This window comes from Macaca fascicularis, chromosome 16, assembly GCF_037993035.2.
Source record: "Macaca fascicularis isolate 582-1 chromosome 16, T2T-MFA8v1.1".
NCBI lineage: Eukaryota > Metazoa > Chordata > Mammalia > Primates > Cercopithecidae > Macaca > Macaca fascicularis.
Window position 1 is genome coordinate 55,483,121 of NC_088390.1, and position 24,332 is coordinate 55,507,452.

Genomic DNA, 24,332 nt, shown 5'->3' on the forward strand with positions numbered 1-24,332 from the left:
TTGGTGTTTAACTCTATTTTGCCTACCTCCCAGTAGAAAGCAAATAAAACAAAATAAAAAACGAAAGGCCAGTGAGAAACTTCATGTGGACATAAATTTAGTAGTTAGGTAAGAAATGCCTCTGTAACTGAAAGTAAAAGTGCATAGGATCATAGGCTTATATAGTTGAAAGAGACATTCAAGGTTGGGCTCCCTCTTCTGTATTAATTTCTTACAATTTCTGTTTTAACATAACTGGTGATTGGGTATTCTCTGACACAGTAAGGAATTTCTTTCTGCCTAAAGTCTGGCTTGAAAAAGAAAAAGGAAATGAAAAAGGAAGCAGTTTCATTTCTAAGTATCTCAAATTACTAGAATAGTCTCTTTATTGAACCAAAATTTCCTTCCTCCAACTTTTATCTTTTGGTCTTAGTTTCGCCTTTTTAACTTTGCTTCTGGGAGTCTGGAAAGTTTTGCTTTTTAAAGTTACACAGCATAATTCTAATCCTGGTTCTAATGACATCTCTTTTCTCCACAATGGAACCCTTCATTCTAGTTTATCTCTAAGGCATACCAAGGAGCCATAGTTGCTTCAACCATTTCTCTCATGGTGTATCCCAGTGATTTAGTTCTTGGATATCCTGGTCACTCTGTTCTGGGGATACTACCTCAGATTATGTGGTAGTAGGGTAACAAGTCACCCTGATTTGCCTGGAACTGTCCTGGTTTTACCATTGAAAGTCCCACATCCTGGAAATGTGGGAATGAAACAAATGGTCACCCTGTGTGAGGCCAGAAGATAGTTCAACCTTTATCTCCCCTTTTCAAGACACTGTTTCCATTCATGCCACCAAAATTGCTTTAGCTTTCTTGATAATGATAATGAACTTGTAAATAACTGATGTCCTTTGACCTTTACCACATAAACCCAATTTAAACCAGTCTTCTCACAGTTAACTTTTTAAACCCACGATGTAGGACTTTGGATCTCTCAATATAACGTTTTTCTTACTAACTTTCAGTCTTAGAAATTTTTGTTGTTGTTGTTGTTGTTGTTGTTGTTGTGACAGTCTCACTCTGTTGCCCAAGCTGGAGTGCAGTGGTGCAATCTCGGCTCACTGTAGCCTCCGCCTCCCGGGTTCAAGCAATTCTGCCTCAGCCTCCCAAGTAGCTGGGACTACAGGCCTGCGTCACCATGCCTGGCATATTTTCGTATTTTTAGTAAAGATAGAGTTTCACCATATTGGCCAGGCTGGTCTCAAACTCCTGACTTTAAGCGATCTGCCTGCCTTGGCCTCTCAAAGTGCTGGGATTACAGGGGTGAGCCACCACATCCAAGCTTTTTTGTTTTTTTTGTTTTTTTTGTTTTTTTTGAGACAGTCTTGCTCTATTACCCAGGCTGGAATGCAGCAGCAAGATCTCGGCTCACTGCAATCTCTGCCTCCCGAGCTCAGGTGATCCTCTCACCTAATCCTCTCAAGTACTATAGGCACATGCTACCACACCTGGCTAACTTTTGTATTTTTCAGAGACGGGCAATTTTCACCATATTGCCCAGGCTGGTCTCAAACTCCTGAACTCAAGTGATCCATCTGCCTCAGCCTCCCAAAGTGCTGGAATTACAAGTGTGAGCCCCTGCACCCTGCCCAGTCTTAGAAATTTTTGATTGCTAATTCTGTCATCTAGTATTGAATGCTGTGTCATCTAATCTTCCAGTTTTATATCATTTACAGTTTTGATAATTCTGCCCTGTTGGTCCTATTCTAGTCTTTTGGTTAAAAAGTTGAATAGCATGGCCAGGTGCGGTGACTCATGCCTGTAATCCCAGCACTTTGGGAGGCCGAGGCAGGCAGATCATGAGGTCAGGAGATCAAGACCATCCTGGCTAACATGGTGAAGCCCCATCTCTACTAAAAATACCAAGAATTGGCCAGACATGGTGGCATGTGCCTGTAGTCCCAGCTACTCGGAAGGCTGAGACAGGAGAATTGCTTGTACCTGGGAGGCGGAACTTGCAGTGAGCTGAGATCACACCACTGCACTTCAGCCTGGGCGACAGAGCGAGACTCCATCTCAAAAAAAGAGAAAAAAAAAAACCCTACCTGGGTGTCTTCTACTCCAGCTGAAATTTCTCAGTCATGTTGTTGGAGCTACATGAGATTTTATCAAATGTGTTAGCTCCTGTTAGTGTATATTCTTGCCGTGGTTTTATTGTAACATACCAGCCTAGTAATCCTATCATAAAAGGAAATAACGTTTGTTGAAGCTTTGTGTGTGCTAGCGTCTGTTTTAAATACCAGAGACAGCAGATGAACAACACAGAATAAGTTTCCTGTCCTGATGGAACTTGCATCCTACTTGTGAGAATTCTAGTTTGACATGTATAATTTCTGGCAAAGATTCGCTGTTTCTTTGGGATCACAACTTTTCTATCTAGGTGTTCAGAACGTTCTTTAACAATCTGTTCTAGAATTTTTGCAACAGAAAACCATTTAGTTTTTTCTCCCAGTAGATACCCTTTGTTCACCTGCAATCTTCTGGCACTTTTATCTTTTTTCCATGATTTCTTATAGATTTGTAAGTAAGTACAGTTGTCCCCTGGTATCCATGGGGGATTGGTTTCAAGACTTCCCTCAGATACCAAAATTCACAAATGCTCAAGTTCCTTATATAAAATGGTGTGGTATTTACATATAACTTATGCACATCTGTCCATAGACTTTAAATCATGTCTAGATTACTTATAGCTAATACAGTGTAAATGCCATGCAAATAATTGTTAATACTATACTGTTTAGAGAACAATAAGAAAAAAAACAGTCTGTATATGTTCAGTACAGATGCAATTTTTTTTTCCTGAAATATTTTCAGTCCACTTTTAGTTGAATCCACAGATACAGAACCCATGGAAGCACAGAGCCAACTGTACCAGTTAAACTACAGGCCTCTCCAGTTTACCTGTTTGGGTGGAGGCTTTAACTCACTAAGGCAGTTATTTGCTATGTTACTTTTTGTTTATCTTTTTTAAACTTCAGTTCTTGTGAACCTTGTTCTAATTCTACATTTCAGATTATTGTCTATTATGCAATAGTAAGTAGCCAAGAGTTCTGCTGTCCCACTATCACTGGTTAATAATAGAGCACCTACGTCAAACTTTTTTTTTTTTTTTTTTTTTTTTGACTGAGGATCTTCTGTTGTCCAGGCTAGAGTGCAGTGGTGCGATCATAGCTCACTTTAACCCTGAACTCCTGGACTTAAGCAACCCTCCTGCCTCAGCCTCCTGAATAGCTGAGACTACAGGTGTGTGCCACCATGCCCGGCTCTTTTTTATTTTTATTTTTTGAAGAGACTAGATCTTGCTCTCTTGCCCAGGCTGGTCCCATCCTCCTGGCCTTGAGCCAGTTATCCTGCCTCGGCCTCCCACAGTTCTGGGATTACCGGCATGAGTCACTGCACCTGGCCTCTACCTCAAATTTGAACCCATTCCTTTTTTCTTGTCCCCCAAACATAACTTGAAGGAATCTTCATATAGCTCTTAGCATTTTTCCAAGTATTACCTCTTTTTAAGTTTCAACCTTTGCAGTATTTTAAAGGCCTCTGTTATACTTTGTTATTAATCTTCAATTGTGTGGCACTTTTCATCTTTCATGTGTAATCATTTCAAAAGCTGGAATTTGTTGTATATGAAAATGCCTGGTACATGGTAAGCACTAAGGAAATGTCGGTTGAATCCAGCGTATCTGCCCTGTTTCTGCTGACCCTTCGCAAAGCCTTTCAGACCTCAAGCTACTATCAGACCTTCTAGAACCCATCACCATGGCACAATACCAGTGTTCTCTCTGACTTCTCTGTGCAGGCTTCTTTATCATTTGTATAGGAGATAGAAGAAATGTTCAAGGCAAATTTTTAAATTAAAACTTTCAGATGGCAGGATAAATTATTTAAACTGTTAGATGAAGATTGCTTTTATTATATCATAATGCCAGTGTTTTTATTTTGTTAATTAGCTACCTGTGAGATGTGTGGGATGGTTGGCGTCCGAGATGCTTTTTACTCTAAAACAAAGCGTTTCTGTAGCGTTTCATGTTCAAGAAGTTACTCGTCAAACTCCAAGAAGGCAAGCATTTTGGCCAGACTTCAGGTAACGGTACAGAAACCTTCTTACTTATATCTGTTATTTCTATGGCTTTCACCATTTATCTGTCATTTGACTGTGATTCGCTGCACTTCACCTCTGCCCACTCAGTTACTGTTTTATACCCACATCTTGAGGAAACATGTGAGCCCCAAACTTTGTTCAGCCTATAAAATTGGAAAACTATTTTAAATGGATAAGACATACTATCCAAAATAAATGATTATTTGCATAAGTTAATTAAAATATCCTTTTTCCAAATAAGTATAAACACTTTTTTATATACAGAAATCGAAGACATTTTCCTGTTTCCCTTTGTTTCCTTTTGTGTTAACATCAAGGTAGAATCTTTCATCATTTGGGGGGAAATAATTTAATCTCTGGTTTTATTTTCTCATCTCCTCGCTTTGTACTTTTTAGTACAATCCATTTGATACCTTGACCAAATGTATTTGGTTAATCCAACTAACCTTTTTGACAACGCTCATGGTATGGAAAGAAAATCGTCTTGCTTTAAATGTACATCAGTGCCTACAAAATGACTGGAGACTTGACCGTTTGACTAAGTTCTTACTATTGTATCATGTAAACAACTTTTTAAAGGCATTAACTTAACTGATTTTTGCAGTATTTTTATTGGATGATCACAGTGTTCTCATTTAATTTATTATTGTGATCATTATATAGCACTGAAAGGGTTATTTAAATCCTCCAAATTAAGGAAATACATCACTTAGATGTATTTCTATATTTCAGATAGACAGTACCTAAAGATCCTGAGCAGTGGTCTGTACCCAAATGGATGGCAGTTTGTCACACTGTGAATTTGGCCCATGATCATTTTGTCATTGATCTTTTGCGTTAGCACTAAAGGTATAAACCTCAGTCACTTGCTCTTTGAACATTAAATTATCTTCTCTTACCATATAAATAGCAATGCTTGGCAACCTGCATGAGTAAATAACCACTGGTTCTATCTACTATAAGAAGGAATCAAGTATCCACCACAGCCTATATTTTAACATCTTGTGGGATATAATTTTTTATTAACATATTAATTTGCGTATTGCTGTTGTAGTCTATGCCAGCTCTGCTACCCATATTAGATAACTACATTGTAGCAGAACTCCAGAAAAAAATTCTCATGTTAAAATTCTTGTATGTTTCCTCTGCTTTAATAATTTTCTAAACCCTCAATGTTTACTGAAGCAGAATGTGTAGTATGCAGTCCAGTTAAATTGTGGTGGTGGGGGGATGAAAAAGAATCCTATTTACTTAACTTTTCTTGTTTTAGGGTAAGCCTCCAACAAAGAAAGCAAAAGTTCTTCAGAAGCAACCTTTAGTTGCTAAGCTAGCCGCATATGCTCAGTATCAAGCTACCTTGCAAAATCAAGCAAAGACAAAAGCAGGTAATATTGGTGAATCTGACAGAGATGAAATATTTGATATTGATTCATTTAGTGTTAATTAATTTTGTAATTAATTAAATTGTAATTTTGAATTCTGTTTAAGCTGTTTCTGTGTCCTGTTTAGCACATTACGGCTCTAAGCTTCCTAATGGTTGTTTAGATTTCAGTAAATTACTCTAGAAGATTATAGTTGCATGCATAAGTTCAGGTGCTTTTGGCAATCTCCTTAATGTTTTTGTTTGGTTTATTATTTACGTTTCATGTACTGATTCTCTGAATTGCGAAGATATTAGGCAAAGAAATAGGACATTCAGCAGGCTTCAAAGGGATTGTGAGAAGAGGAGTAGTAAGAGGAAGAGATTAAGGAAAGGATCATTTCTAATAAGAGGTTTTTTTTGGTTTGTTTTTGTTTTTTTGTTTTTTTTTCTTTTGGAGACAGAGTCTTGCTTTGTCACCCAGGCTAGAGTCCAGTGACGTGATCTCGGCTCACTATAACCTCTGCCTCATGGGTACAAACAGTTCTCATGTCTCAACCTCCCTAGTAGCTGAGACTACAGGTGCACGCAACCACACTCGGCTTATTTTTGTATTTTTAGTGAAGATGGGGTTTCACCATGTTGGCCAGGCTGGTCTAGAACTCCAGACCTCAAATGATCCACCCACCTCAGCCTGTCAAAGTGCTAGGAATACAGGTGTGAGCCACAGCGCCCAGCCAGAAGATTTTTAATAGAAGTAAATAGAAAGTGAGGCAGTAAGTGAGTAAATAGAAGGGCAATAAGTGAGTAATGAGGAGAGCAATAAGAGAGTAAATAGTGAGAAGGGCAACAAGTAAGTAAATAGAAGAGGCAATGAGTGAGTAAATAGAAGTAAATAGAAAGTGAGGTAATTAAAAGTGATATGGGGTAGGTATCTCACTGAGGTACATGGCAAGAACTGAATGGAAATAAAAACACAAAAGCAGCCACAGCAGTGTTTGTCATTCTGTACACTTCTCTCAACTTCTCTTTGCTCCCCTTAACTGAAGAGCTTGTACCTCACTTCCTCAGGAGCATGTGTCATGTATAGAACAGTTAAGAAACTCCTGGCCAGGCGTGGTGGCTCATAACCTGTAATCCCAGCACGTTGGGAGGCCAAGGCAGGTGGATCAGGAGATCACGAGTTCAAGACCAGCCTGGCCAATATGGTGAAACCCCATCTCTACTAAAAATACAAAAATTAGCTGGGTGTGGTGGCACGCACCTGTAGTCCCAGATGTTCGGGAGGGTGAGGCAGGAGAATCACTTGAACCTGGGAATCAGAAGTTCCAGTGAACCAAGATTGCACCACTGCTCTCCAGCCTGGGTGACAGAGGGAGACTCAGTCTCAAAAAAAAAAAAAAAAAGAAACTCCTGTTTGTTTGCAAATATGATATAAGCCAAAGCTCATGCTATTTAGAGAAGTTATTTGATCTTAAAGAAAACGTTCTTTAAATGGGATAAATTAATTTTATGTCCTTTCACACATTTTAACCGTGATAACCTTCTTATAAATAAAAGATGTGAGAATTGTAATATACGTAAATTTGTTTGATTTTAGCAGTCTCCATGGAAGGTTTCAGCTGGGGTAACTACATCAATAGCAATAGCTTTATAGCTGCGCCAGTTACCTGTTTTAAACATGTAAGTACAGAATTTCTCACCTTATTTTGAAGTACTTAGTCATTGTTTAAATCTGAAGGTACAATAACACCTAAGCATCTTATCCTTAGAAGGTGTTTGTTTTTATGCCTTGTAATTGAAATCCTTCTTTTATTATTATACTTAATAATAGTTAAAAAGAACTTATGTAAGTTTTGTAAGTACAAGTTTCCTATAAAGAAATTGCAGTTTGAAGTTATTTTAAACAGGGAGAAGTACTAGTCTTCTAAGTACTAATTTTCTTTTATAATATATTTGTTTTTTAAATTTTTTGGTAAAGATACGGTCTCGCTATGTTGCCCAGGCTGGTGTCAAACTCCTGGCATCAAGCAGTCCTCCCACCTTTGCCTCCCAAAATGCTGGGATTACAAGTATGAGCCACCACACCCAGCCTCATCAGATGTTCATATTAAGTTGAACTGCACTTTATCCGGGCACAGTGGCTCAACTGTATTCCTAGCAACTTGGAAGAATGAGGCAGGAGGATCACTTGAGGCCAGGAGTTCAAGACCATCCTGGGCTACATAGTGAGACTTCTTTTCTACAAAAAATAAAAGTAAGTGAAATTGCTAGTATTGTGTATCAAAAATATGCATATTGACAGTGTCATACGATTTGACCTAACGGAAACCATTCATTGTGTATGTTACTTAAATATGCAGTTTGACCTGATAATTCAGAAGAGGAAGGATCTTTTTTCTAATTTTTTTGTCTCCAAATGTTAAGTCACAAAACAAGGAACTATTAGGTAGTAACATAATATTGTGAGCTGAAATATGTGCTGTATATATATCGTGAGAAACCCTTTAAAAGGTTTTCTTTTCAGCAAGTGGATTGTTACAGAGCATTTAAAATAATTTAGAATTGTGTTTAAAATATATCTGATGGCAAGTTCTTTCCTTTTGATTTATTCCTTTAGATTTCATTAATTCTCTCCAATACTTTTTTAACCTGACTACAACTTTAATTAATACTTAAAGATCCTTTCTGCTGCTATCTGTGTTTAAGAAGAAAAGAGAATTTAGAAAATACATGAACTTTGGTTTGCGCTTAACATTTTGTTAATTTAGGGCTTTAGGCCAGGCACGGTGGCTCCCAGAACTTTGGGAGGCCGAAGCGGGCGGATCACCTGAGGTCAGCAGTTCAACCAGCCTGGCCAACATGGCGAAACCCCGTTTCTACTAAAAATACAAAACTTAGCCAGGGGTGATGGTGGGCGCCTGTAATCCCAGCTACTCGAGAGGCTGAGGCACGAGAATCACTTGAACCCAGGAGGCAGAGGTTGCAGTGAGCCAAGATTGCGTCACTGCACTCCAGCCTGGGCAATAGAGCGAGACTCAGTCTAAAAAAAAAAAAGAAAAAAAAATTAAGGCTTTATTTTTAGATAACAGCATGTGAACAAAACTGAGCTTAGGTTCCTGTTGTAGAAATCTGAGTGAATTTTCACTCATTTATGGCCTTAGTAAAGGAGTTTGATCAAAGTCAAGTATATTAATTTGCTAATTCTCATTCTTGAAAATACGATATGAAGCCCTTAGTCAGTGACATCTTGCCTTAAATGGCATCTTATTTCTGTGTAAAGTAGGTGATTTATTTTGCTGTAATGTTGATAATAGTGTCATATTTGTGAGAAATATTCGATACACAGCAATGGCAGTTTTAAAGAGAGATCTTTAAAAAGAAAATCTTTAACTCTCTTCTCTTGGTATATTACTTTCCTGAAGGTCAGAAAGTTCTCAGTTACAGTAACTCTTTCATCTCAGATTCCTGAAACATTTGTCCGTTGTCTCCTTCTGAATGGCCTTTCTCTCTCTTTGTATCTATTTTTGTGTTATAAACCATATAAAACTGTTTTCTGTAAGTAGTCAGGGTATTAAAAAGAATAGCATTTCAACCCCAGAAGCATATTTTATTTTCTGTCCAAATCTTTGAATTGTTATACTGTTATATTAAAGTTATTTATGAGAAAATCTCTGTGGTAGTAATGAACTTGATTGACTTTGTTCAACTCTGCCTTTTTTGAGATTGAAATGTTCTATCATAGGGGATCGAGCAGCTAACCTCACCACACAATTAATGATAAGAATGTGGAGCCTCTGCTTTCTCACTCAGAAGTGAGGCATCTGTTTCTCAATTATGTAGACCCAGTGCCTTCCTGTTCCATTTACCTCTGTTTACTGCCTTCTCCTTATCAAACAGGAAAAATGTGTCTTAGTAATTCCTCGGTATGTTTTTGTACAAAAAGCTTGCTTTCTTACCTTAACCGGCATATTCATTTGAAGCCATTTGGTTAAGGGGGCCATACCTCATGCTGCACTTGATTTTGTCCTTTAGAGTTGACTCCTGCTGGTTGTCCCCTCCGAGACAGTTTTCTGGGTCTCTAAGGAGAGTTACTAGCTTTGTCTTTAGAAAACCTATAGTCAGGAGCTAAGAGTACAAGATCCTGCCTTGTATCATCAAAGTCTTCTAAGACTTGACACTTGCTCTGAAACTGGTTTATTAGACAGGAAAGCCTCTTTGTTCCAGACTCTACACCTGCCTTCTCTTCTACTTGAGTACAAGTTGGGAGCTTTTCCTGCTCCTAGGGGATTATTTTTCAAGCACAGTTTACGAAAGAACACCCAGCAAGTAACATGTAACACGGAAGCGGAGCTGTCGTGATTGCATCAGGAATTGGGATGGGGGTGCTGTCAGAGCCCTGGCTTCTTTAACTTAACCCAGCCTCTTCTAGAATAAGAATCCCAGATAAATACTTTCTATTTTGTAGCACTTAGATATTATTGTGATTAGTTCTAAAATCATAGAATTTCAAGAATATGATTCTTTCCATGGTCTGTCTATAAGCTTCTGAGAATGAACTTTCTACAGAGTAGATCATAGGACTATATCCTTTTTGATAATTCCTGTAACTCTTCATAGTGTCTTATACTCAGTCACTCAATTACAACAGTATCGTACAATTTTTTTTTTTATAATCAGCAATGGAAATCAAGTCCCAATTGTCATTTAGTATATCTACTTAGGCTGGGCACAATGGCTTACACCTGTAATCCCAACACTTTGGGAGGCCAAGGTAGGAAGATGGCTTGAGGCCAGGAATTTGAGGCCAGCCTGGTGGTCAACATAGCAAGACCCTATCTCTACAAAAGTGTATGTGTGTGTATATGTGCATATATACATGTGTGTGTATGTGTATATATGTGTGTATGTGTGTATAATATACACACACATATATTTTAGTATAATATACTAAAAAACTGTATATTATGATTGGCTGATATGTTTTTTATTGTATCTAGGGGTTAGTTTTTCAGACCTTTTATTTAAGCATCATAATTGCCCTTTTTTTGTTGTTGTTGTTGTTGTTTTTTGCTTGCCATATATTGGGTAAGAAGTCCCCTTTTCTCTAACAAAAATCTTAGACCTCAGAACACAGGATAAGAGGAAACTGCATTGATTGTTCTGGCAGAGATGGGGTGTTGCTACCAGAGCCTTGGCTCCTGACATTTGAACACCCCATCCTTGACAGTTCCTGAGGCTGGAAACCACTAAATTGGGTAATATCACTTTTAATTAATGCTAAATCATATGGTCACAAAGCTAGAAGGCATCTTTAAAATCATTTGGTTCAGCTAGTCCATGTCTTATAAATGAAGAATTCTTGCTACTTTTTTGAGTAGCTGGACTATAATTTTCAGCTTTGGGCTTTAACCCATTTTTCATAATGCAAGTCTTTTTTTTTTTTTTAATGTGTGTTTTATTTAAGCCCCTAAGAGCAGTATCCATATCTATCCTAATGGTGGAAAAATCTCCAAAATAATAATGCCAGTTAGGTGCAATGTATAGATCAAAGAAATTAACAGATTATTTTCTATTAGTAATTTAACTTTAACCCAGCGGAGCCTTCAATTGATGTATGTGTATTCAGAACATTTGGCTTTAAAGCACTGTAGCCAAGAGCAATGGCTCACACCTGTAATCCCAGCACTTTGGGAGGCCAAGGCAGGAGGATCAGTTGAGCCCTGGAGTTTGAGACCAGTATGGGTAACATAGTGAGACCTCATTTCTACAAAAAAAATTAGCTGGGCATGGTGGCACATGCCTGTAGTCCCAGCTACTCAGGAGGCTGAGGGGAGGGATTGCTTGAGCCCAGAAGGTCAGGACTGCAGTTAGCCATGATCGTACCACTGCACTCCAGCCTAGGTGACAGAATGAGACACTGTCTCAAAAAATAAATAAAAATAAAGCACTCTTCAGGCCGGGCGCAGTGGCTCACGCCTGTAATCCTAGCACTTTGGGAGGCCGAGGCAGGTGGATCATGAGGTCAGTAGTTTGAGACCAGCCTGACCAACATGGTGAAACCCCGTCTCTACTAAAAATAGAAAAAAAAATTAGCTGGGCGTGGTGGCGGGCGCCACCGTGCAACTTGGGAGGCTGAGGCAGGAGAATTACTTGAAACCGGAAGGCGGAGGTTGCCGTGAACTGAGCTTGCGCCACTGCACTCTAGCCTGGGCAATAAGAGCAAAACTCCGTCTCAAAAATAAATAAATAAAGCACTCTTCATTATTTTTTAATTACTTAAAGACTTTAAATTGAAGCACTTCTATTTCCCATTATTTGCCATGTGAAATCAAGTAAAACTTTTTTTTCCCCTAGGTATTATAGCACGGGCCAAAATGTATAAATGAACATAAAGTCGTCTTTTTTCAGTTATATATTTATAGACTTCAGATTTCTTCTGTTTGGTACCTAAACTAATAATCTCATATCTTACTGATGCTGTCTTTACTTAGATCAGAAATGTTAAAATCATCCCATTTTCTCTCTCATACAGTTGTAGTTTGTACCAAAAAAAAAAAAAGTCCTTTGTACACATATATGCAGAAGCTTTTCAGCTGAGTTTATCATACTTTCTCTTTTCTTTTTTTTTTTTTTTTTTTTTTGAGACAGAGTCTCGCTCTTTCACCCAGGCTGGAGTGCAATGATGTGATCTCAGCTCACTGAAAACTCTGCTTCCCGAGTCCAATCGATTCTCCTGCCTCAGCCTCCTGAGTAGCTGGGATTACAGGCCCGTGCCACCACACTCGGCTAATTTTTGTATTTTTAATAGAGAAGAGGTTTCACCATGTTGGTCAGGGTGGTCTCGAACTCCTGACCTCGTGATCTGCCCTCCTCAGCCTCCCAAAGTGCTGGGATTACAGGTGTGAGCCACTGTGCCCGGCCACATACTTTTTCATTCTGCCTCCACAGATACCCTCTTGTTACTTACGTGACATATTCTAATCCTCTTTCTTGTACCTGACCTATATGTATGTCAGCTTTTTTGAAGGGATAAAGTTACCATGTTTTTTTTGTGGTGTGTATCATGTATACTTTCAGGTTTCAAGGAAAGAAAAGGCCCTTTTGTGTATGTACAGTAGCAATAGTTTAGAATAAAACTCATTATCTATTTCTCAGGTATGTGCTTGTTAGTAAAATCTTTTTCAAGTGAACTAATTTTTTTTTCCCTAGTCGTGACCCCACACACAGGACTGTATTAAAGGTTGGAAAAAAATCATATTACTTCATCTCCATTTTAACTAAAGTTAAAATCTTCAAGGTAGCATCCTAGATTGCAGAATTTTCCTTCTAATGGAAATAAAACTTTAAATTAGTTTCTGGTACTTATTAGTGCTCCATCTCAGTTAGCTAGTCTGAGTGTTGCCATGAAATTAAATTCTCCACAGGAAAGCAGTGAAATAAACATTACCTGTCTTGTCTTTTTTTTTTTTTTTTTTTAAACAGTCACATTCCTTCGCCCAGGCTAGAGTGCAATAGCACGATTACAGTTCACTGCAGCCTCGACTTCTTGGGCTCACGTGACTCTCCCACCTCAGCCTCCCAAGTAGCTGGGACTACAGGCACACACCACCATGCCCAGCTAATTTTTTGTATTAATTTTTTTCTATTTTTGGTAAAGATGGGATTTCACCATGTTGCCCAGGCTAGTTGCGAACTACTGGGTACAAGCAATCCTCCCACCTTGGCCTCCCAAAGTACTGGAATTACAGGCATGAGCCATCACACCTGGCCCTGTCTTTCCGTATGTTTTAAAGAAAGCCTAACTTAAAATTTTTTTTTTCTTTTTTTTTTTTTTTTTTTCTGAGATGTAATATTGCTCTATCATCCCCCAGGCGGGAGTGCAGTGGCGCCATCTTGGCTCACTGCAAACTCCGCCTCCTGGGTTCAAGGGATTCTCATGCTTCAGCCTCCTGACTAGCTGGGACTACAGGTGCGTGCCACCACACCCAGCTAATTTTTGTATTTTGGGTAGAGACAGGGTTTCACCTTGTTAGTCAGGCTGGTCTTGAACTCCTGGCCTCAAGTGATCTGCCCACCTTGGCCTCCCAAAGTGCTTGGCATGAGCCACCACACTGTGCCAATTCTTTAGTGATACTGGTTTAATACGGTTTTTTCAAAAAAATTACGGACTGTTTTATGCGTTTTGTTGTTGTTGTTGTTGTTTTGAGATGGAGTCTTGCTCTGTTGCCCAGGCTGGAGTGCAATAGCACGATCTTGACTCACTGCAGCCTCCGCCTCCTGGGTTCAAGTGATTCTCCTGCCTTAGCCTCCCAAGTAACTAGAACTACAGGCATGTGCCACCATGCCCAGCTAATTTTTGGATTTTTAATAGAGACAGGGTTTCTCCATGTTGGCCAGGCTGCTCTTGAACTTGTAACCTCAGGTTATCCACCTGCCTCAGCCTCCCAAAGTGCTGAGATTACAGGCCTGAGCCACCACACCCGGCCGCCTTTCAAATTAGTAACCAGTGCTTCCTGTCTTTTTACATATGCATAGCATTATTTCAGCCTTAATCTTACTTCCACCCCAGGCATCCCATTTTCCTTTTTGTCCTCTCCTTGGACTCATCTACCTGCTACCACCACCCTAAAAGATAGATTCTGGTATCAAAAGGTGAGTGGAGGACAGGCACAGTGGCTCATACCTGTAATCCCAGCACTTTGGGAGGCTGAGGCAGGCAGATCATCTGAGGTCACCAGTTAAGAGACCAGCCTGGCCAACATGACAAAACTAAAACTACAAAAATTAGCCAGGCTTGGTGGCACCAGCCTGTAATCCCAGCTACTCAGGAGGCTGAGGCAAGAGAATGGCTTGAACCTAGGAGGCAGAGGTTGCAGTGAGCCGAGATTGCACCATTTCACTCCAGCCTGGGCGACGGAGTGAGACTCTGTCTCAAAAAAAAAAAAAAAAAAAAAAAAAAGGGTGAGTGGACTTTATGGAGAAGACAGGAACAGTTTTGTTTTTTTTTTCTTTTTCTCCTTTCTACCAGAAAATTCTAGTAAGTAGTACTTAGGAACTCTCATTTCTTTCTACTTAAATTTCTGTAATGTTTTCTCCCCTTTTTGGCCAAATAATATTTCATCATTCTCTGCTATATGTACTTTGCCTGTTAGTCTGAAGACATTTTAATGATGGCTTTTTGTACATTTGCCATCTGATTGGGATAAATTATTCCTTCTTGGTTACCTATATGCGACCTCAGGTCTTGTCTCTGCCCACTTACAGATTAATATTAAAGATTGTATGGTTATCTTTGGTTGGCAGCTCTGCAGAGGGAAGTCTCTATGTCTGCCATAAATCATCGTGTGTGCAGTGCATCAGCCCCCTGAGAGTCTGAATACTAGCCAGCTGAGCTGTTGGACCATCTGGGAATGATCTTGAAGTCCAGCAAATAAGACTTCCCACCCAGTTATTTTCTTACAGTCATGTGGAGGTTGTCATACATTTGTGTTGGGGACCCCTCAGCATTTGGATTTGGCCATGTCCTGCAGGACCTGATGACAGCTTACCTTGCAGGGAAGGAGAGTCGCTCCCAGATAGCCCTCACGAGTGGCCCTGGAGCAGGAAGTGGTGGAGCAGATCTTCCTTGTTTGGGAGGAGCCTGAGGTGGACCTCGCGTCCTGAGTCTGGAAGGTAAATTTGTTGTTACCTGTAAATTATGGTTCTGCTAGTTCATGCTATGCCAATCCAGACTTTCAGAGGTATCCCTCCTGCCAGCAAGCGAAGACAGATGACTTGGACGAAGATGGCTGTCAGGCCCTGGGTCATTTAGTCTTCCACAGTTAAGAATATTCATTTTAAACTAAAGGGCAGACATATCTATGAAATTACCATATTATTTCAACACATTGAGCACATACTATGCTATGACTGTGGTGCTCTTTCTTGTTGATGTTTTTGTTTCTTCATTTTTTTTTCTTAGAATGAACCATATGGATTGGTTTAAGAGGGCCTAGCAGAACCACAACCTTACAGGCAAGAACAAATGTCACTTTCTGCTACTTTCTCCTATACCAATCCAGACTGTAGGGACCAAAAGTATCCTCCACCAAAGTGAACATAATTTTTTAAGCAAGCATATTGACATTTTGTTTTCTTTAATAAAATAGTATTAAAAGTTTTCTCCCAACAAATGTTAAGGCTTTAAAAAAATAAAAGTCAATATGACAGATTGTCACATTTAGCTCAAAAGGGAATACTGAATGCCAAACTCACCAGTGACCCCCAGCTCATTAGCATAAGCACGCCTCTTTCTTCTCAGTGAAAAATAAACCCAATTCACAAATTTGGTAACCAGACAAAGAGGGATGGATGCTGCACTGCATTCATTTAACTGCATCTCTCTGCTCTAATTGGTACATCCTCACAAAAATGAATACATGATCTTTGTGTTAATATATGTTAGCTTAGTTTATGTTACCTGTCTTCCTTCTAGTTTCTCCTTTTTTGATCATATCTGCTGGCAATAGGGATGGCCCTACAGTCTAGAATGATATAGGGGAAAGATAGCAGAACCTGAAGAGTCCAGTCTTTCAGTTTAAAAAAGAAGAGGTAGTCACAATGAATATATTATTTTTTGCACAAGTCGAGGCGATAATTATATGTACCCTTCCAGAACCGCAAATAGTTGAGCTAGTCCATGTCTGCCAGTTACTGAGTTATACTCATTGCTTACTATTTAAACCATTAGCCATTAATTGATTCTCTTTGGTTTCTAGACGTATCCAACTTCGGTATTTGACATTCTCTTCCTCTCCTTCAGAAATTCCAGAAACTACTGAGAGAGTAGGGGTTGAATGTTGTTTTAGGCTAATCCTCCTGTTGGGTGAGCATCCACCAAAGTAGGAGGGGCCTTGCATGGAGGACATTTGCCTAATGTTCAAATTGGCTAGTTCATGTAACTCCTGGATATCTTTGCTCATCTTTGAGCTTTGAGGCTATTTTGGTTTTTCCTGATTTGTTCATACTATCAAGTCTTTTACAACCTCACATAATCCTTTTCTTTGTGATCAAGGTTCTAAATTTAATGAGAAGCTGATTATCCAGAGCAACACAAACTGTAGTATTATCAGCATTTATATTCTTAAATGTGCTTATTTGATTTAATTTACCATTGCATAAGTTCCAAGTAATTGTGAATTACCTTGAATTTTAAAAATTAAAATACAGTGGAAACTGTACTTCGGGAACATCTGTTAGATTTTGGAAAATCCCTTCATGGTGCTCATTTAATTGATTTTCCGAGTCCCCATCTTAACCATTTGCTGTGGGAGGCTAGTGATTACCAGTTCTCACATTGGAAGTTTTCTCTTTATAGTAATTTCTACATGAGAAATTTTGAAATAATTGAAATAGTTTACCATGGTACTCGTCTCCAAAACTCTTCAATTCCACCTTCTTAATAACTTTATTCAATGCTTTTCCCTCATGTCCATCTTTGTGGACTCAATTTATATTCTGTGAATTTAACTTAAATTGAAAATTTTCGTTTCTCTTATTCATATTGTTGGAAACCACATTGCTGATTGGAATTGTTTTTCTTTCTGCTCTTTGGCCAGATCTTTTTAAATTAGAAATTAGGATAAAGTATATTCATTCAGTACATATTAAAAATAATAAATTTCTTAAAACAATTTAATCCTATTAAATCTGCTATTGAGTTTGTAATTCCACTCTTAGAAAAATTGCTGCTTAAATCTTATATTAGGACAGTATCAAATTTTGAAGTCAGCATGAATCTAGTCTAACATATGTGAATTCTCTCTTCATCTTGTTTGTCACTGAAACTGACTTTTTCCAGATAGAATTCTATGAAACAAACGGAATTAAAATGGCATTTTTAGTTTAATATTCCTATTATTGATGGTAATGCTTAATTTTCATTGATATGTTTTAGGCTTTATGTTAATAAGACAATAATTTAATGATTTTTATATGACAGGCACCTATGGGGACCTGCTGGGGTGATATCTCAGAAAATGTGAGATTAGAAGTTCCCAATACAGACTGCAGCCTACCTACCAAAGTCTTCTGGATTGCTGGAATTGTAAAATTAGCAGGTGAAAAGCATGAATAATAATTTAGAAGAAAATGCAGTGATCCTTGTAACCTTTTGTAAAAAAGCATGTTTATAAATTTTGCAAGTATTGCCAAATAAAAAATACGTTATGATAGAGGGCAGAGATTGGCAAATTGTTTTCCGTGAAAAAGCCAAACAAATATTTTCAACTTTGCAGGCCGTATGATCTCTATCACAGCTATTTGTCTCTATCATTATAGCATGAAAGCACCCTTAGCAATACATAAAAAAATGGACATGATTGCGTTCCAGCAGAAATTTGAATTTCATATAATCGTTATGTATCATGAAATATCCTTTTTTCTCTTCAACCATTAAAAATGTAAAAGTCATTCTTAGATCACAGTCATAAAAATAATCCAGCAATAGACCAGATATATAGGCCATAATGTATATGTCACTTTGAAAAGTAACAGAGGTTGAGATACTAAAAAATTGATAAGAGCTGGCCACAGTGGCTCACACCTGTAATCCCAGCCCTTAGGGAGGCAGAGGCAGGAGGATAACTTGAGCCTAAGAGTTCAAGACCCACCTGGGCAATATAGTGAGACCCATTCTCCATTTAAAAAAAAAAAAAAAAGTGATAAGAACCTTAATACCAAATTTATACAATTGTTGATAATTTTATGCATCTTGAGTTCTTCCTTTCTCTTTATTCCCACTGCCTCCACCATACCAAGCCCTTTACTGCTCATGAAATAAACATGTTAGGAATCTACTGTGCTAGACAATGTGGACAAAGGATGATATCCAGAAGTATAAGGCTTGTATTTTTTCCAGCATGTTCACATCTGCCAAATGTTGACTACTACCAGGCATTAATATGACAAGGTACTCAGTGAGCAGTGTAGTCGGGCAGTGTAGAGGAGAGGCAGGCAGCCACTCATAAGAAAAGTTATCTTTTACTACTGTGACAGATTTCTAACTCCTGCTACTCTCTAGTTTTATTTCCGGCATTCTCCTCAAAACACTGCAGACTGCTCTACTGTGTACTGCTAATTGACTTAATTTACCTAAAAATTATTTTAAATTTATTTTTATGTTCAAGCATCTTTTATGGCCTCTTTGTACTTAAAGGATCAAGATGGCCAGCGTTTATGGCATTCATGGCTATTGATGAGTTGCTCCATATACCACATGCCAGATGTGTTGTAGTTCTCCAGCATAAATGATCTGTTGTGATGAGGCCAATCTCCCTCCCTCCTTTATACAAGCATGTTTTTGTCACCTCTGTGCCTTGGATTACTCTTGAAAGAGTGTCCCAACTCTGTACTTAACTGTACTGCTACCCAGGTCAATTCCCCATCTTTTTCTTGAAACATTTTCCCAGCTGTATAAGCATTCGCTAAATGCTTGTATTAATCTCTACACTGTAATTTAAAACAACAGCATATTATCTTTGCCCTGGGTGTTTAAGTTAGTTATATTTAAATAGCTCTTAAAATCAGTGCATTTACTATCCAAAAATTACTTCTTCCTTCCATCTCCGATTTTACATTTCTCTTTTATCTAACTGCATCATATATCTTCTTTAAGCCACTTTAATGCCATTGTAGAAGTGAGCCTAATGTTAACCAGAAGCTAGAGTCAGCAATAATTAGCAAACTCATAAATTGTTCTAAGAAATTATTGAATTTTAAAACTGAACATTTAATGCTATAAATTTTCACAGACATGAAAATGCTGACTGAACTTGTCTCCTAGCCTGAAATACACATATATTGGCGTTTTTCTGTTTCATTAAAGACCTTAAATTAAATCTTAATCTTTTGTCAACATAAAGTTGATAAAATTATAAATAGGATATATTACATATTTTTTGTACTTTCCAAGAATAAGGCTTCCTATTTGCCTAGGACATACAGTTTTTAACTCATTTTACATAATTTTCTTTGTGTTTATTGAACTTTTTACCTGGCATATTCAAATCTTATTTCTAAATACATACAACAGAAAAATTTAGATTCTTAAAGTGGCTACATTCAAATTACCCAGGAGTAATTGGCCACCTGAGCAGCTGGATAAAGCAGTTTCTTTGAAATATACTTCAAGGCCAGGCGCGGTGGCTCAAGCCTGTAATCCCAGCACTTTGGGAGACCAAGGCGGGCAGATCACCTGAGGTCGGGAGTTCGAGACTAGCCTGGCCAACATGGTGAAACCCCATCTCTACAAAATACAAAAATTAGCTGGGCGTGGTGGCACACGGCCTGTAATCCCAGCTACTTGGGAGGCTGAGGCAAGTGAATCACTTGAACCCGGGAGGCAGAGGTTGCAGTGAACCAAGATCACACCACTGCACTCCAGTCTGGGTGACAGAGCAAGACCCTGTCTTCATAAAATGTATATATATAATTATATAAATAAATATATAATATGTATTTTATATGCTTATACATAAATAAATGTCATATGTATAATTGTATGTTTTTATTTATATATATATATATATGCGCGCCTATAATCCCAGCTACTACTTAGGAGGCTGAGGTAGGAGAATCACTTGAACCCAGGAAGCCAAGGTTGTAGTAAGGCAAGATTGCGCCACTGCACTCCAGCCTAGGCAACAGAACAAGACTCCATCTCAAAAAAGAAAAGAAAAAGAAATTAATGGGTACAATTGAAACACATGTAAGGAGGCCATGCGCTGAAAACAGTTGAACTGTTTGCACTGAACAAATGATTCTCAATGTTTGGTCAGTAGACCAGCAGCAACAGCATCACCTGAGGACTTGTTAAAAAGGCATATTCTCAGTTCTACCCAATATCTACAAAATCAGAATCTCTGGAGGGGGACCCAGCCATCTGTCTGTTAACAAACCCTGCAGGTGATTCTGTTGCAGATAGACACTAGTTTGACAACTGCTGTCAGATGCTGTATTGTTTTATTTAATTTTATTTTCTTACTATGCAGTGATTTATTTCTGGGTTTCAGGTTACAATGCCCTTTTAAGATATGAAGGATTTGAAAATGACTCTGGTCTGGACTTCTGGTGCAATATATGTGGTTCTGATATCCATCCAGTTGGTTGGTGTGCAGCCAGCGGAAAACCTCTTGTTCCTCCTAGAAGTAAGTAGCTTATTTACCCTTAACGTACTTTTTTATATGTGTACTTTAATGCTGTTTTACACATAGCAATGTTAAAGTATTATGGAAATTAAAGGCCAGGTATGGTCGCTCACACCTGCCTGTAAATCCCAGCACTTTGGGAGGCCGAGGCAGTTGGATCACTTGAGGTCAGGTGTTTGAGAGCAGCCTGACCAACATGGCGAAACCCCATCTCGACTAAAAATATAAAAATTAGCTGGGCATGGTGGTGTGTGCCTGTACTCAGGAGGCTGAGGCAGAAGAATCCTTGAACTGGGGAGATGGAGGTTGCAGTGAGCCAAGATCGCACCACTGCACTCCAGCCTGGGTGACAGAGCGAGACTCCATCTCAAAAAAAAAAAAAAAGAAAGTAATTTTTTGGTGTCAAGCAGCTTTTTGCTGGCAAGGCATATACTTGCTTTCTCTATATTTGTTACCTTTCAGAATGTTAATAGTCTGACTTTGCAAGGAAATTTGTTACTTTTTTAACAAATAATTTATGAAGCAGTTCTTTTTTGCCAAAGTATGACTTGTTATTTCTTCTGTTTTAGCTATTCAGCATAAATATACAAACTGGAAAGCTTTTCTAGTGAAACGACTTACTGGTGCCAAAACACTTCCTCCTGATTTCTCACAAAAGGTAAAAACAGGATCTTATAAAGACTGAAGAGGCCGGGCGCGGTGGCTTAAGCCTGTAATCCCAGCAGTTTGGGAGGCCGAGATGGGTGGATCACGAGGTCAGGAGATTGAGACCATCCTGGCTAACACAGTGAAACCCCGTCTCTACTAAAAAATACAAAAAAAAAAAAAAACTAGCTGGGCGAGGTGGCGGGCGCCTGTAGTTCCATCTACTTGGGAGGCTGAGGCAGGAGAATGGCATAAACCCTGGAGGCGGAGCTTGCAGTGAGCTGAGATCTGGCCACTGCACTCCAGCCTGGGCGACAGAGCGAGACTCCATCTCAAAAAAAAAAAAAAGACTGAAGAGCTCTAAAAAACAAGGGTAACAGAACATTTTTAAGGAATTGTTTTAATTTTGTGAACCAGATGATGTGTGTTACATTTCAAATGCATTCAGTATTTTTTACAGTATAATACGAAAATTTCTTGTAGACAAGAAATTCTTGTCATGAATTTCGAGCAGTTTTTTTTGTATGCTTTTAAGGTTTCAGAGAGTATGCAGTATCCTTTCAAACCTTGCATGAGAGTAGAAGTGGTTGACAAGAGGCATTTGTGTCGAACACGAGTAGCAGTGGTGGAAAGTGTAATTGGAGGAAGATTAAGACTAGTGTATGAAGAAAGCGAAGATAGAACAGATGACTTCTGGTGCCATATGCACAGCCCATTAATACATCATATCGGTTGGTCTCGAAGCATAGGTCATCGATTCAAAAGATCTGGTAAGCACCTGTCACAAGAACTCCTGTCAAAAGCATCATTGAGGCTGAATTATACTAGTTGGTTATTTTTCTCTGCAGAATTGCACAGATCAAAAATAGCATTCTAGTTTTTTGGGCTGCTTATTCTACCTTAATTAGTGAAGGTTCACACCATGTTAGTGTCCTAATAAATTTTTTTATATTCTTTCCACTTGTTCTCCAAAAGAATGAACTTTTGGTCACAACTACAGTTATTTCTTTCTTTTATTATTCAGCCCATTTGAAAGATCTAAAGGTCCCTTTCCCTTTCCATTCAATTTTAATCAAAATAGCAAGATTAAATGTGGTTAGACTTAATACTAAGCACATGAAAACATGCTTCTAAAGTTGTAATTTTCTAACTAGGGAATTACATTAAAATTATGAGCATTAAAATTGGCTGAATATATTTAAAAGCATATATGCACATGTACCCTGAAGAGAGAAAAGACTATTAAAGAATATTCACCCCAAATGTAGAAGGCATGTCTTTTTGCCATGTTTTATAGTATGACATACCTTGTGAGTTTGAAGCCTTCAAAGAACGTGGTTTTTGGTCTTCTCACAAATGCTGACAGATTAGTGTGTAACTTTTCCTTGTAGATATTACAAAGAAACAGGATGGACATTTTGATACACCACCACATTTATTTGCTAAGGTAAGAAGTTTTTATAAGAACCCTCATTTGTAAATTAGGTTTGAAAGAGGGTTGTGGGTTTTTTCCTAAAATTACGGAAATCACAGTTACATGTGTTCACTTAAAAGAATTAAGACCTTGTAAATTCATAGGTGTCACAACTCTTTATTATAATTATTCTTAAATTCTATTTGTCTGAATTCTCTCTAAACTTTGATGGAAGTTTGAGTTATAATACTAGGTAGGTAGGAGAAGGCACCTGGTAAATCTTTTCACATTGGTAATATTTTAATTATTAAAATAACAACATTTGTAACAGTAGATGTGCTTTCATATAATTCTTTAGGTAAAAGAAGTAGACCAGAGTGGGGAATGGTTCAAGGAAGGAATGAAATTGGAAGCTATAGACCCATTAAATCTTTCTACAATATGTGTCGCAACCATTAGAAAGGTAAGATAATAGGTTTTAAAATATAGAAATGCAATTATAGGATTTGGGTGTAAGCTAATAGAAGGAGTCCCCAAGCATATTCATTTTGACATAAAATGTGTATGTGTGTGTATCTTCACTGGAGAGAAGGTTGCTAGGAATTTCAAAATAAGTTTGAATTCCTGATCTTTCTTATATAGTTTATTGTCAAGATTGTCATTTTGAGTCTGCTACATTTACTTGTGGAAGTATATCCTAATTTAGAGGGAAAATATTTATTTAAGTTACTTCTAGTCAAGGCTAGTCCAATTCAGAATTGTAACAAGGCCAAGTTTATCTTCAGTTTCCTGTGTTTCCTTTTTAGGCCCTTTTCTTCCTTTTGGTGGTAGTTTTTGCTTCTTTTCTCTTTTCCCCCTCATCTGAAACTGCTCTTACAAAAAGACCTAGAAGAGAGATTCTTGGGTTTTGTTTGTTTGTTCATTTTTTTGAGACACAATCTCTCTCTGTCACCTAGGCGGGAGTGCAGTAGTGTGATCACAGGCTCAAGTGACCTTCCCACCTCAGCCTTCAGAGTGGCTGGGATCACTGGTGTGTCCTTTCATGCCTGGCTAATTTTCTTATTTTTATTTTTGTAGGTATAGGGTCTCCCTAGGTTGCCCAGGCTGGTCTCAGACTCCTGGGCTCAGGCAATCCTCCTAAAGTTCTAGGATTATAGACATGAGCCACAGCACCCAGCTTTTTTTTTTTTTTCTTTTTAAGACATGGTCTCACTCTGTCACCCAGGCTGGAGTGCAGTGGCATGATCTCAGCACACTGCAACCTCTGCCTCCCAGGCTCAAGTGATCCTCCTGCCTCAGCCCCCTGAGTAGCTGGGACTACAGGTGCTGGCTAATTTTTATATATTTTGTAGAGATGGGATTTCACCATATTGCCCAGGCTGGTCTCGAATTCCTGGACTCAAGTGACCCACCTGCCTCGGCCTCCCACAGTGCTGGGATTACAGGCATGAGCCACCACGCCTGGCCTTTCCTTTTTTTTTTTTTTTCTGAGATAGTGTCTCGCCCTGTCACCCAGGCTGTAGTGCAGTGGCGTGATCATAGCTCACCACAGCCTTGAGCTCAAGCAGTTCTCCCACTTCAGCTTCC

General features: G+C 38.6%; 1 protein-coding gene across 48 annotated transcripts in view; it reads left to right on the forward strand.

Annotated features, from left to right (window-relative positions):
* MBTD1 (mbt domain containing 1) overlaps nucleotides 1-24,332 on the forward strand; it is an 84,701-nt gene that overhangs the window by 36,955 nt on the left and 23,414 nt on the right. For 13 of the 48 annotated variants that reach the window (XR_010581819.1, XM_015438293.3, XM_015438287.4 and 10 more), the window contains 9 exons: nucleotides 3,987-4,126; nucleotides 5,409-5,523; nucleotides 7,099-7,181; nucleotides 17,482-17,599; nucleotides 20,552-20,686; nucleotides 21,256-21,344; nucleotides 21,867-22,101; nucleotides 22,723-22,778; nucleotides 23,104-23,208. Coding sequence is in view for 34 of the 48 variants with exons in the window: in XM_015438293.3 (XP_015293779.1) it covers nucleotides 3,987-4,126; nucleotides 5,409-5,523; nucleotides 7,099-7,181; nucleotides 17,482-17,599; nucleotides 20,552-20,686; nucleotides 21,256-21,344; nucleotides 21,867-22,101; nucleotides 22,723-22,778; nucleotides 23,104-23,208 (1,076 nt within the window). In the remaining 14 variants the exon portion in view is untranslated. Of the gene's footprint in view, nucleotides 1-3,986; nucleotides 4,127-4,870; nucleotides 4,988-5,408; nucleotides 5,524-7,098; nucleotides 7,182-15,056; nucleotides 15,174-17,481; nucleotides 17,600-20,551; nucleotides 20,687-21,255; nucleotides 21,345-21,866; nucleotides 22,102-22,722; nucleotides 22,779-23,103; nucleotides 23,209-24,332 lie in introns of those variants that run through there. The other 35 variants (XR_012425642.1, XR_012425645.1, XR_012425644.1 and 32 more) reach the window with 8 other exon arrangements.